Source organism: Anolis sagrei, chromosome 1 (genome assembly GCF_037176765.1).
Source record: "Anolis sagrei isolate rAnoSag1 chromosome 1, rAnoSag1.mat, whole genome shotgun sequence".
In the NCBI taxonomy this organism is placed as follows: Eukaryota; Metazoa; Chordata; class Lepidosauria; order Squamata; family Dactyloidae; genus Anolis; species Anolis sagrei.
In genome coordinates, this window is record NC_090021.1 from 95,202,961 (window position 1) to 95,217,473 (window position 14,513).

Here is a 14,513-nt window from a genome sequence, read left to right on the forward strand (position 1 = left end):
CTACCCCGCAACTGAGCACAACCCAAGACTATAGGGACTTTCCAGCCTCCTAAAACATGTTCATCAGTGATACAAAGTCCTGCAGAGGAAAGGGAGCTCACCCTTACTCCAGTTACAATTATGAAAGGTTTGTCCATGAATGCCTCTTTCTGGATTTTGACCAATTATCTTCATACAGATTTCTTCTACTGGATTTCATTAACTACAATTGCCCACCAGTTACAAACAGAACTACCTTTAGCTTGCACAGAAATATGAACCACTGAAGTCATTTTATACATAAGCATTACATGCAAACCCTTTGAGAGTTATGCAAGAGAAGTTATTCCTAATTTTGTAGGGTTTTTAAAAAGCGTTCCTTTCTTGATTTCCAGCAAGACTTCCAAGATTTTGATGTGAATATCTCCTTGCAGCCAAATGAAGTGCAATTAAAACTTTTTAATTGCTTGCTTTATAAAAAAAATTAACTAAATTGATTGTGTGTAAATGATTCCCGGCTCATTAGGCTAGTCTCAACTGTTTTGTTTATCCAGTTTATGTTAACCAATATTGCCAGCATCCTGTATTTTTTAAAAAATCAATTATAAATAAAGAATTTGCTCTTATGGAGTCCAAAGCCTAAGAGTTTTTATTTTCCCAAGTTTAACTTGCATTTTAGCAAAAGTACATACTCATATTGTACTGGGTGCAACATTGGCCAAAATCCCATTTTAGTGCTATGATGTGTAACTTTACAGTTTTTTTGTCGTGTCAGGAGCGAGCGACTTGAGAAACTGCAAGTTGCTTCTGGTGTGAGAGAATTGGCCGTCTGCAAGGACATTGCCCAGGGGACGCCCAGATGTTTTGATGTCTTACCACCCTTGTGAGAGGCTTCTCTCATGTCCCCCCATGGAGAGCTGGAGCAGAGAGAGGGAGCTCTCTCCCTGGATTCGAACCTCTGACCTGTTGGTCTTCAGTCCTGCTGGCACAAGGGTTTAACCCACTGCACCACCGGGGGCTCCTAACTTTACAATGATAGAGCTACATCACTAACACATATTAGAAAATTGCAAATGTGAAATGGGATACCATACAAAATCTGTTGTTAAATCAGGGCCTTCCACTGTACAACATGGCAGTATGAAGGAGAAGAGGGCATTTTCCCTATCAGGCATAATACAGTCATGATTTTCTATTGCATTTTGGATTACCACTGCCCTATAACCCTGTTTGGACTGCTCTCATCCTTGTGCTCTCATTGCACATGAGAAAACTGTCTCACAAAGTGCCATACCATTGTACATCATGACTGTTGATGTTTGCTCCACTTGTGCAATGGTCCAATTACGACAATAATCACCCCTCCAAAAAAGGACTTTCACAATGCTGCCATTCTAAATCATACCTCATTATTTGGTTTATGATAAAATGCCCTATAGGATACCACAAATACTTAATATGGTCAGTGAGTAATATGCAGGATCCCTACACTTAGAAAATTATTGCAATTTTAAGGAATGTTGGCATGGATCCAAAGTTATTTTTCTGAGCAACAGGCATTAGTGAAAGATGTTTCCAACTGTTTTTTCTGACAACTTCCTTTCCCCAGGACTAAATCACACATAATTTCCGTTTTATCTTTGTAAATAAATATTGCAGTGTCTTGGAATGCTAGTATCTCTTGCTTCCTGTCTATTAGGAAACTATTAGGCAAGAATTGATACACCAATGAAGTATATTTCAATAGATAAAGAGGCTACGTTTTTTTTTTCATGTCAGGAACGATTTGAGAAACTGCAAGTTGCTTCTGGTGTGAGAGAATTGGCCATCTGAAAGGATGTTGCCCAGGGATGCCTGGATGTTTTACCATCCTATGGGAGGCTTCTTTCATGTCCCCACATGAGAAGCTGGAGCTGAGAGACGGGAGCTCACCCCACTCCTCGGATTTGAACTGCCGACCTTTCAGTCAGCAGTCCTGCCAGCACAAGGGTTTAAATAATTGTGTCACTGGGTGGTACAATTAATGAAGAAAGCCTAAACAAGTACAATTCCAGGGGCCTTTTCTTGGCATTAATAGATTGCACACTGTTGTAATAAACCCTGGAGATGCACAATGAGAATGTGGCAGGCATTTTTCTCTGTTTCTGCTATCCAATGTTGTATTGCTCACTGATTCATTGGATGATGAGAACCAATTTACTCTACAACATTACAAAATCCTATGGCCAATGTACAAAAAGAGGTCCTTAGCAGTTAAGTATGGCTGTAGACATGAAATTTGAAAGTTGCAACTTTATATTTAACTGTGCTTTAACAACGGTTTTACTTCCACCAGCTTTGTTGGCCTAAGTAGGTTAAACATTAAAAGGCTTTCTAACTAGTGATTATTTCACTACATCCATAATAATGCTTTTGAAATCCACTTTCTTGCTCTTGGGGTCACAAAAACAGACTTAAGACTGATTCAAACATTTTGTCGGGCTTTATTAAAACTACTGTTCACACTGGGTTTTTTTTTTAACATGGCAACAAGTGGATAGGAAGGCAGCCACAATTTTGAACTGACAAAAATCATTAGACTAACCAAAAGTATTTCCAGGGTGACATACTATACTTACCTCTACAGTGGAAGCCTTTATTTTGATTTCCTATATCATATAAGGAGATAAGAAGACCATTATCTTTTCACTTCATTTTCCCTATACTGTTTACTGCACTTCTTCAACTGACTACTAGTTCACATTGTCTATGGGAGCCCAGGGATTAGTATAGGTGTCTCCTCAAGCTGCTTGTTTAAAATAAATCATGGAACGAAAGCATAAGGATGAAATCCAACAAATATCTCTTTAATGGAAACAAGGCATTCAGCTGCAGCAGAACCGGGGTGGGGGGTTCCTGCTACTCCTGCAAAGCATTCCCTAAAGTCAATCTGGATGGTTAAGGGAACAATTTAAGAGTGGGGCAAGACAAAGCTCTTTTACAGGACTCAAGTTTCACACAGCGCTGAATAAAACCCTGAACCGCCAAACAGTAAAAAAAATTCACAAAGCTAGTGCACATTAAAGTGCATAAATGCATATACTTTAATCCAGAACACCGTATATTTCTGTCTCCATTGGAACGGCTGTCTTTGTCTGCGTAAGGCGGAAGTGAATAACATGACCTTCCAGATGGTGGACTGCAACTTCCATCAGCCTTAACCATTATACCCAATGATGAGGAATGCTAAGAGCTCCAGTGTAACATCAGAGGATCACATTTTGCCTAACCACCAAAAAAGACAACACCTATGTCTACAGCATCTCTCAGTGAAGTGAAAAGAGCATTTTGTGTATTCCTCTATTGCAGTAGTTCTCATCCTGTGGATCCCCAGGTGTTTTGGCGTAGAACTCCCAGAAATCCCAGCTAGTTTACCAGCTGTTAGGATTTCTGGGAGTTGAAGGCCAAAACATCTGGGGACCCACAGGTTGAGAACCACTGCTCTATTATCTTCCTAAAACAAATACAAGGCTTTCAGTTAATGTGTATAGGGCTATAGTTTTCTAGCACTCTTGAGCTGGATTTCCTGAGACAGTTCTAACATTCATCCCCTTTGCTTTTACCACACTGTATCTATAGTTTACAGAATTCTACTTTATTATCACAAACTCAGGAGCCAGGGATGCATCCATATGTCACACAGGCACAAGAAAGCTTGCATGAAGTGTTTTGTGCATTTTGGTTGGCCAATAAAGGTATCACTCTTTTGTGCATTTTGTTTTATTTCACAGGCACAAGATGCAAAAGGAAATCAAGAAGGCTTCGAATTTGTGGATTCACTTAGGAAAATTTGCACTATGTATCTAACATAGTATTTTCTCTTTCAGGGATCAGCTTTCTGCAATTTCACAAGACATAAAAAGTGAAGCAAAGTCCAGTTTTTTTCATTCCTAAAATGTTGTTTAAACAAAAGCAGAGACAATTTCAGAATAGCCTTCCCTTTTATTCCTCAGTTATGTCTCCTGGAGAAGTATTGTTCTCCCCTTCCAAGTAAAACAAAAAGCAGCAAACTGACAGACAGAATTGATGCTTATGGTAAGGAAGGTGGCATGCCATCAAATACCCTTTAAATAATTAAAAGTGCAAGAATTTTGTTTAACCAAAATCCATATATTGTGTTAACAAATGGGTTGATCACAGGTAAATTACCACCACATGCAAATCATAGTTCATTTAAATACATCCTGCTTGGGCACCTTTAAGTTTCTCCAGCGCCTCAAAACCACTTTATATTTATCACCATCATCCTTCTCTGAAGCTTTCCTTAACACAACTCTCATAACGACAACAGTTTCTGTTTCTTTATCTTCTCCAATTATGAGGTCCAGTGTGTCACCAACTTTTACCTAAAAGAAAGAAGAGTACCATCAGCTTTAATTTGCTTACATCTATGTAAAAGGTAAAGGTTTCCCTTGACATTAAGACTAGTCTTGTCTGACTCTGGAGGGTGGTGGTGCTCCTCTCCATTTCTACACCAAAGAGCCAGCATTGTCCATAGATGTCTCAAACCAAGGTCATGTGGCCAGTAGAACTGCATCGAGAGCTGTTACCTTCCTGCAGAAGTGGTACCTATTGATCTACTCACATTTGTATGTTTTCGAACTGACTCAGGTCTACCCAGCTTCCCTACTGCATCAATCCACCCATATTGAGGTCTCCTCCTTTTTCCTACCTCCTCCTTTTTCCTACTTACCTACTTACTTTGCCAATCATTATCATCTTTTCAAATGAGTCATGCTGTCTCATGATAAGTCCAAGATAGCTACCCTACTGGAATGGGTTGTGCTTAACTGAGTTATTAAAAATGAGGGACGCCTGGCTCGAGAGCAGTATGTGTGAAAAAGATCTTGGGAGTCCTCGTGGACAGCAAATTAAACATGAGCCAACAATGTCATGTAGCGGCAAAAAAAGCCAATGGGATTTTAGCCTGCATCAATAGGAGCATAGTGTCTAGATCTAGGGAAGCAATGCTACCCCTCTATTCTGCCTTGGTTAGACTACGCCTGGAATATTGTGTCCAATTCTGGGCACCACAATTGAAGAGAGATATTGACAAACTGGAATGTGTCCAGAGGGTGACTAAAATGATCAAGGGTCTGGAGAACAAGCCCTATGAAGAGCGGCTTAAAGAGCTGGGCATGTTTAGCCTGAAGAAGAGAAGGCTGAGAGGAGACATGATAGCAATGTATAAATATGTGAGAGGAAGTCACAGGGATGAGGGAGCAAGCTTGTTTTCTGCTTCTCTGGAGACTAGGACACGAAACAATGGCTTCAAACTACAAGAAAGGAGATTCCATCTGAACATGAGGAAGAACTTCCTGACTGTGAGAGCTGTTCAGCAGTGGAACTCTCTGCCCCAGAGTGTGATGGAGGCTCCTTCTTTGGAGGCTTTTAAACAGAGGCTGGATGGCCATCTGTCAGGGGTGCTTTGAATGCAATATTCCTGCTTCTTGGCAGAATGGGGTTGGACTGGATGGCCCATGAGGTCTCTTCCAACTCTATGATTCTATGATTCTATTTTATCAAATTGTGGAAATGAGTATAAAGATTTAGATACTTCATTCACATACACCATGAAAACTCTTATTTTTTATCAGGACCAGTGAGTTAGAAGCAAAAGAGAAGGAACTGAAGGATGGGGCTAGAGGTATAAATAATTTATTACTTGTGATCTTCCCGAATTTTGTTCAATAAAATCTATCCAGGTCCTTCTAGTGTTGAAATGGCTTTCTTTTAAAATCCAAATTCATCATAGTGTTGGGTCTACAGGCATGTAGTTTTTAACTTTTATTTAGTGCTACATTCATGAGCTGGAACAATCCCAAGCAAATCCTCACGTTCGTCTGTTCTCTCTACCCATTTCTGAGGTGAAGAACTGTGTTTATGTTTAGTTTTAATATCAACTATCAAATAATTCTGGTTCATAATTACATTTGGATCAATGGTTGTGGTTTAATCAAACTGGTTTGTTAAACAAGTTGGCTTTGTAACTTGTGTGAACATGGCTTGTTTAGAAACTGATTGAGCTGGTTTTCAACCACTGTAGCTTGTTCATAAAGCTGGATTTTGTTGGAAGTACAACTAAATGTTAGTTCTTTCTACTAGAACATAGGAAACCAGGGAAAGGAAGGAGGAAGTTCAAAAGCCTGAGGCCTTGCATGGGTTCACTGAAGTTCATGCATGTAATGCAAAACTTTAATCAGCCTAAAGTGGAGCCTACGACATATGAGTATGGAGAACAAACCACAGACCACCTATTACAATGCAACCTGAGCCCTGCCACAGGCACAATGGAGGACCTTCTCACAGCGACACCAGAGGCACTTTAAGTGGTCAGCTTCTGGTCAAAGGATATTTAGCATAATGCCATTTTTTAACTTTGTGTTTTTAAATACATTATAACTGTACCCTCAATTCACTTCTGACATGATAAATTTTAAAAAGTCCATAAGTTTCTTGTTGCTATGTGCCTTCAAGTAGTTTCCAGCCTATGGCGACCCATTCTTTATAAGATTTGTTCTTAATGCACTGCTAATTTAATCAGATAAATTAATAGCAGTGCATGTGAGAAGTGTTTTATCAGTTTTAGATCAATGTTTTACCATGTACCTTCTTATCAGTTTCAGTCAAAAATATATTTTGAAAGGGCCTTACCGCTCTACTTTTCTTCCACAGCTTCTCTCCATTCAACCTGAGTTCACCATTGTAGAAGGCATCTTCCACTTTGCTTTGAAACAAAAAGTAATGTCTTCATACCAATGCCATAACCATTACTATCCAATGCTTCTGTTAAATGACCACAAAGGAGCCTTCCCAGGTCTTCCTAATTCACTTTACCATAGAAGCTCTTTACTGACTGTTCAGAGTTTACCAAACACTCAAGTGATTGTTGGTGCCTATTTGGGCAGGACATGTGCCTGCATCACAGTGCCTATAAACCAGTGGTTCCCAACCTTTATTTGACCAGGGACCATTTGGCCAAGCCACTCTCCAATATTAGTACCAAAAGGATTATGAATCGGTTTTTGGTCAACTTTAGATTTGGTTTGGTTATTTGGGGTGGTGATTCAGAAAATTATATTGGCTAGACCACATCAGCTCTAGTTTCTGATACAGAACATATGCCATCCAGTAGTTGCCATCTGTTCGCCCACAGAAAACTATACTTAATAATCTAGAGCTGATGTGTAGTAATCTTTTGTGGGTAGTCAGCCTCTCCCCTCCCAACATCCCCATTGCTTTGGCACTATAAGAGGGTTTTGCGAGACCAGCCGCTCTTGCTGCCATGTGGTTTTGAGGCAATGATGTAGTAGTGGTGAGGCATGGACCATTTTTTTTCGTTCTTGTAAACGACTGGTGGTCCATGGGCCACAGGTTGGGAACCACTGCTATAAAGGAATGGTCTGGAGACAAGATATGCTTGAAAAGTATAATCCTATGTATTTTTCCAAAGCCTATGTTACAATATTAGCTTGCATTCTGGTTTGTTTTAGATTTTAACTGCATTGTTCATTAACTGAGATTACTGTCTGCTGAATAGCCAAATGGTAACTTTCCTTTGGACTTATTCTTGCTGGACAAAGAACATTATAATATATTTTTATCTCACTTATCCTAGCAATAAAAGGCTTATTTTAAGAGACCACATTCATCCAATCCCAGACTTGCAAGCCACTTTGAACCTTTATACTTACTTTCTTGCAATATCTAGCCCAGATTTCATGATTACATCAAACCGGAAAGACTGTACTACTTTTTCAAGATCTTTGTAATCTTTCTCTATGGTAGAATCATCTTCAAATTCATCTTCAGAGTCACTTTTGTCCTCTTCTTCATCTTCCTCCTCTTCAGTATCTTCTGGCACAGTTTGTTTCATGTTCTTCCGAGAACTTTTGTTGCTTTTGAGCCGTACAGAAATCCATGGTGTATTTTTGGATGAGGGTATTAAAAAGACATGGCATTTAATGGGAGAAATGCAGAAGTGGTTCAGGGAGATTGCTGTCGTGGGTTGTTGGCTTGCAGAGCAAATAAACCTCTTCCAAGGTGTGCAATGTCCATAAGGAGACTTCTCCAAGAGTCCAAGCCAGACATGAAGATGTCTAAAAGTACCAAGAGACAGCCTGAAACACGTCATAGCATACCCTGGAACAAGAAAATAAAAACTCTGGAGACACATCTATTGCTCGCGCCTGCTTCATAGCTAGTCCTGAAAAGTCTTTAACCAATCACTATCACGTATTTGTTTCTCCTGCTCCACAAGTAGAATGTGCTTCTAAATGGGAGGGGGTAGAATGGGTGTTAATGTAATAAACTGGGCTTTAAAAACCTTTTACATAGTTTTCACTGAATATTTTATGTCATGTTTACAGCTGAATTGTATGAGTAAAGCACTATACTGTGCATTCGTATTTGTAAAGTGACATGCTGTGACATGCTGATAATCAGGATTCCAGTTGAACCCTAGATACTGTAATTTGGAAATTAATCCTAGCGAGTTCAATTAGTGAGCAGTCTGACTACAAAAAACATTGGCCAGAATACTGTGTAGCAGAAATGAGATGCCACCTAAATATTAGAAAGGGCTGTTGTTTTTAGGTTCTTGTGGGTTTTTTCGGGCTATAGGGCCATGTTCTAGAGGCATTTCTCCTGATGTTTCGCCTGCATCTATAGCAAGCATCCTCAGAGGTAGTGAGGTCACCTCACTACCTCTGAGGATGCTTGTCATAGATGCAGGCGAAACGTCAGGAAAAATGCCTCTAGAACATGGCCCTATAGCCCGAAAAAACCCACAAGAACCTAGTGATTCCAGCCATGAAAGCCTTCATCAATGCTGTTGTTTTTACTGTAAGAGCTGTTCAACAATGGAATAAATTGCCAAAGGCTTCCATGGCCAGAATCACTGGGTTGCTATAAGTTTTCTGGGCTGTATGACCATGTTCCAGAAGCATTCTCTCCTGACATTTGGCCACATCTATGGCAGGCAGCCTCAGAGATTGTGAGGTCTGAAGATACCTGCCATAGATGTGGGTGAAACATCAGGAGAGAATGCTTCTGGAACATGGTCATACAGCCTGGAAAACTCACAGCAACCTAGTGGCATGGACTACTTTGAAGAGTGATGGAATCTCCATCTTTGAAGATCTTTAAAACAAGTTGGATGGGTATCTTTCAGAAGTATTATAGTTGTCTTTAGGGCCTCCTGGTGGCGCAGTGGATTAAAACGCTGAGCTGCTGAACTTGCTGACTGAAAGGTTGGGTGAGCCTCCGTTGTTAGGCCCAGCTTCTGCTAACCTAGCAGTTCGAAACCATGCTAATGTGAGTAGATCAATAGGTACCATTCCGGCAGGAAAGTAATGGTGCTCCATGCAGTCATGCTGGCCACATGAACTAGGAGGTGCCTATGGACAACACCGGCTCTTCGGCATAGAAATGGGAGTTGAGTACCATTTCCAGAGTTGGACTCGACTAGACTTAATGTCAAGGGAAAACCTTTGCCTTTTATAGTTAGTAATTACACTTTTTACCAGGGTCATGCAGTGCGATGTTGATGAGAGAGAGCTAGAAATCTTTGCAGGCTCTCAAAAGCCAATATCTCCTACACTTTAGTTCATGCCTGCTCGTGTCCTTACTCCAGCATAAAGACACGGACAGGATGTGTAGCCCAACTGTTCAGAAGTATGCACAGAATTAACACCAGGGTTGTCATCCTATCCCCATTTACTTAGGAGTAAATCCCATTTATCTCAGTTGATCCACTTCCTTGTAAACACATATGGGATTCTGCTGTAGGTTCAGCACATTTTAAATTCTATTTTGTATTACTCTTTATGAAATAAGTATTATATTTTTTCTATCATCCTTTTTCCTTCAGGACCCAAAAAGTGGTATATGACTCTCCTCTGTCAGATGAAAGAGCGAGTGCCTGTGCCTGTCATGTTTCATAAATAAACGAGGTTTTGTGGTGCATCCATACTACACAATTATAGCAGTTTGATACTACTTTAACTACCACGGTTCCATTCCACAGAATCCTGGGATTCAAGACAATAATGCATGATGGCCTTCCCTAATTCTTCTATTATTTGATAGCTTTAGCATACACAGGAATTGAAGTTTTGTCTCTTTTGTAGCAAGTCTATATTTTTGTGTTTTATAGGAATAGATCCCAAGACTCCACAGGATGGAGCCACGTGTCAATACTTATGTATTTATTGCATTTCTATGTCGCCTTTCTCAGCCCAAATATATATTGAATATATTCCAAAATCCCATTCTAAGCTTTTCCAGCCTGTGCCTTCTGGCAAATCCCTTGCAAATCTTTCTATTTTTCAGCACAGTGGTTCTTAACCTGTGGGTCTCCAGATATTTTGGCCTCCAACTCCCCAAAATCCTAACTGGCTTGAGTTTTGGAGTTGTAGTTCACCTACAACTAGAGAGCATTGTGGACTCAAAGAATGATGGACCTGGACCAAATTTGGCACAAATACTCAATATGTCGAAATGTGAACACTGGTGGAGTTTGGGGAAAATAGACCTTGACATTTGAGAGTTGGAGTGGCTGGGATTTATAGTTCACCTGCAATCAAAGAATCCCTTGAACTCCACTAACGATAGAATTGGGCCAACCTTCCCACACAGAACCCCCATGACCAACAGATAATACTGTATTTTGTGATGTTCTTTGGTGACCCCTCTGACACCCCCTTGCGACCCCCCCCCCAGTCCAACCCTTTACCATATAACGAAAGCATTCCCGAGAGATGCTCATCCAGCCTCTGCTTAATGACCCCAGAAAGGAGTGATACATCTCTCAAGATGCATCTACAGTGTGGAGCAAGCATGGGCAAACTTGGGCCCTCTAAGTGTTTTGGACTTCAACTCCCACCATTCCTAACAGCCTACTAACAGCCTGCGAATGCAGGCTGGGGGCTTCTGGGAACTGTAGTAGGCTGTTAGGAATGGTGGGAGTTGAAGTCCAAAACACTTAGAGGGCCCAAGTTTGCCCATGCTTGCTCCACACTGTACAATGAATGCAATTTGAACCCACTTCAACTGGTATGGCTCAAGATTGCAGTACTCTGGAACTGTAGTTTGGCAGGGCCTTGCAAAACGACCAGTCCCGGGATTCCATAGCCCTGGGACATGGTCATCAAAGCGATGCTAAACTGCATTCCTTCTGCAGCGTAGATGGGCCCTCTATTCTTTCCATTGGCCGGAAATGAAGGCCCCTCTCTCTCCCGCCTCGCGCCCCGGCGTCTACCTGGTCCCGCTGCCTGCTCTTCGTCCCTGCTGCGCGAGCCCGTCCCTTTCCCCTTCCCGCTCCGCTGCCCTTCCGCAGGCCCGCCTTCTCGCCGCCGCCGACAGCGCCCTCTGCCGGCAGGAGGACGCTCGGAAGACCCGCCACTAAGATCAATAGCGAAAGAGACATAGAGGTAGATATTAGACAAATCGAAAAACACATCACAGGGATCTCTAGGGAAATAGATAAATCAGAGGGAGGGATGGATGGGTGGGTGGATTGATTGATGGATAGACAGATAGACAGATAGATAGATGTTTCATGGGACCAGAGATTTAAAGATGGGCTCAAAGCCAACCTTATAAACTCTGGCATAGACACTGAGAACTGGGAAGCCCTGGAGCGCTCCAGCTGGAGGTCAGCTGTGACCAGCAGTGCTGTAGAATTTGAAGAGGAACTAATGGAGGGCAAAAAAGAGAAACGTGCCAAGAGTAAGGCGCGTCAAGTCAACCCCGACTGGGACCGCCTTCCACTTAGAAACTGATGCCCTCACTGCGAGAGAAGATGCAAATCAAGAATAGGGCTCCACAGTCACCTATGTACCCACTACCAGTACACTAGTGGTTCTCAACCTGTGAGTCCCCAGGTGTTTTGGCCTACAACTCCCAGAAATCCCAGCCAGTTTACTAGCTGTTGGGATTTCTGGGAGTTGAAGGCCAAAACATCTGGGGACCCACAGGGTGAGAACCATTGCAGTACACCGATCTTGGAAGACAATCCTACTCCGACGAGGGATTGCCTAAGTAAGTCATGGGACCTCCTTTGCCATAGAACCTGCCACTGGAATCTCTAGGGAAATAGATAGACAGACAGATAGATGTTTCATGGCACCACCTTCCCCTAGAAAACCTGCCAGTGAGATCTCTAGATAGATTAGATAGTTTAGAAAGATAGATACAGTAGAGTAGTGATTCTCAACCTGCAGGTCTTCAGGTGTTTTGGCCTACAACTCCCAAAAATCCAAGCCAGTTTGCCAGCTGTTAGGATTTCTGGGAGTTGAAGGCCAAAACTTCTGGGGAGACCCACAGGTTGAGAACCACTGCAGTAGAGTCTCGCTTATCCAACCTTCACTCATCCAACGTTCTGTATTATTCAACATAGTCTGCCTCCCGCCTGGATCTACAGCTATTTCAATACATTGCAATGTTTTCGTGATAAATTTGTAAATACAGCAATTCCTATACAACGTTACTGTGTATTCAACTGCTTTTTCTGTCGATTTGTTGTAAAACATGATGTTTTGGTGCTTAATTTGTAAAATCATAATGTAATTTGACGTTTAATAGGCTTTTCTTTCATCCCTCCTTATTATCCAACATTTTTGCTTATCCAACGTTCTACTGGCCCATTTATGTTGGATAAGCGAGACTCTACTGTAGATAGATAGATAAGGCCGGGCTTTAGCACAGTGGTTTAAACTGTCAGCTGCAGTAAATCTTGCTGATAAAAAGGTAAACAGTTCAAGCCCGGGTTGAGGTGAGCTCCCATCAGTTGGGGAGAGCTCCTGCCATCAGCCCAGCTTCTGTTCACCTAGCAATTTGAAAACAGCAATGTGAGTAGATTGATAGGTATCACTTTGATGGAGAGGTAATTAAAGGCGCTCGTGCAGATATGCCAGTGATTCGATCGGGAGAGCCTAAGGACAACAAAGCTCGGCATGGAAGATGGAGCAACAGCACCTCCCCATGGCCAGGGTTGAACACAGCCTCCAGATGCTGGAGATGGAAAAAGATGTGAAGCCTTTACCTCTGTTTCTTTACTGTCTGTATTTGTTAATTGTATCACAGCACTGAATGTTTGCCGTATATGTGTACTGTAATCTGCCCTGAGTTCCCTCGGGGAGATAGGGCGGAATATAAATAAAGTATATTATTTATACTTTATACTCTGTCTCTTTCTGAGGGGATTTGTAAAAAAGGCACCATGATGTGATGAATTGACTGGAAATGCATGTGTCGGCAGCTGATTGGCTGAGTATGTCAGAAGCCAGAATTTGGATTGGCTACTGTCTCTGACGTGCTGCTGATACAAACTGTTTTAACTTCCATTTTCACTTCGGAGAGTGAAGAGAGCGCTGAGTGGAAACAGCCAGGAAGAAAATGGCTGCCAACCCTTTGAAGCCTGATCATTTCTAAGGCATGAATAAAATTCTGTTGTCGGTAAAGAATTCAGAGAGATTGCTGTATATACTGTTGCTCTGTTTGACCTTTTGAACTTTTAGTTACTTTAGTTACTTTTACTTGTTACACAAATCTGAGTGACACATTATTATACTGCAAAGTATATTTTGATTCCGAAACTGTGGTAAAGCTTCTATTTATTTACATTTACAACCTCCAGCACTTTCTAGGGAAAGAGAGAAGCAGGTATTAGACAGATAGAAGAAACCACAGGGATCTCTAAGGAAATAGATAAATCAGAGGGATAGATTGGTGAATACATGATAGATACTTTCTGTGGCACTGCCCTTCCCAAATAAGCCATCACTGAGACCTCTAGGAAAATAAAGACAGATTGGACAGAGCTGTCCCATACCAACTTCCAGGCCCGTAGCCAGGATTTCGTTTCGGGGGGGGGGGGGGGGGCTACAAAATTTTCAGGGGGGGTTGGGGGGGGGCTGAGTTTCGAGGGGGGGGCTGAGTCTGAGTGAAAGAGGGTCTAGCCTAGCAAACCTTTTGTATCATTACCCCAATACCCCCATACATATGGGATATATTGAGAACGGTGATCAAATCATGATATTAATAAATATAACAGTTTAAATAATGCACCAGTAAGGCCTTTTCGCGAACCACCATGAGAATTTCGGGGGGGGGGGGCTGAAGCCCCCCGAGCCCCCCCCCCCGGCTACATGCCTGCCAACTTCCCTAAAAAAGCTCACCACAGGGATCTCCAATGAGAAAGAGAGAAATGATAAGTAGATAGATAGATAGATAGATAGATAGATAGATAGAGAAATAATGTTTCATGGCACCACTTTCACCAAAGAACCTGCTACTGAGATCTCTAGGGAAATAGAGATCTCTTTTAAACAGAGGCTGGATGGCCATCTGTCGGGAGTGCTTTGAATGCAACTTTACTGCTTCTTGGTAGGGGTTGGACTGGATGGCCCACGAGGTCTCTTCCAACTCTATGATCCTGTGATTCTATGATTCTAACTCCTGAAAGGGTCAGGGTAAGCTCCTGGTCTTTAGCC

The 14,513-nt window shown here is 41.8% G+C and overlaps 1 protein-coding gene across 1 annotated transcript; it reads right to left on the minus strand.

The window, feature by feature from the left end:
• Positions 1-2,442: 2,442 nt before the first annotated feature.
• Positions 2,443-11,356, minus strand: MTRES1 (mitochondrial transcription rescue factor 1). The gene is made up of 4 exons (XM_060753119.2): positions 11,279-11,356; positions 7,713-8,160; positions 6,673-6,745; positions 2,443-4,364 (listed from the first exon to the last, which is right to left on the minus strand). The coding sequence occupies exons 2-4, from the start codon at positions 8,150-8,152 to the stop codon at positions 4,188-4,190; spliced, it is 690 nt and encodes a 229-aa protein (XP_060609102.2). The 5' UTR covers positions 8,153-8,160; positions 11,279-11,356; the 3' UTR covers positions 2,443-4,187.
• Between the last annotated feature and the right edge of the window lie 3,157 nt (positions 11,357-14,513).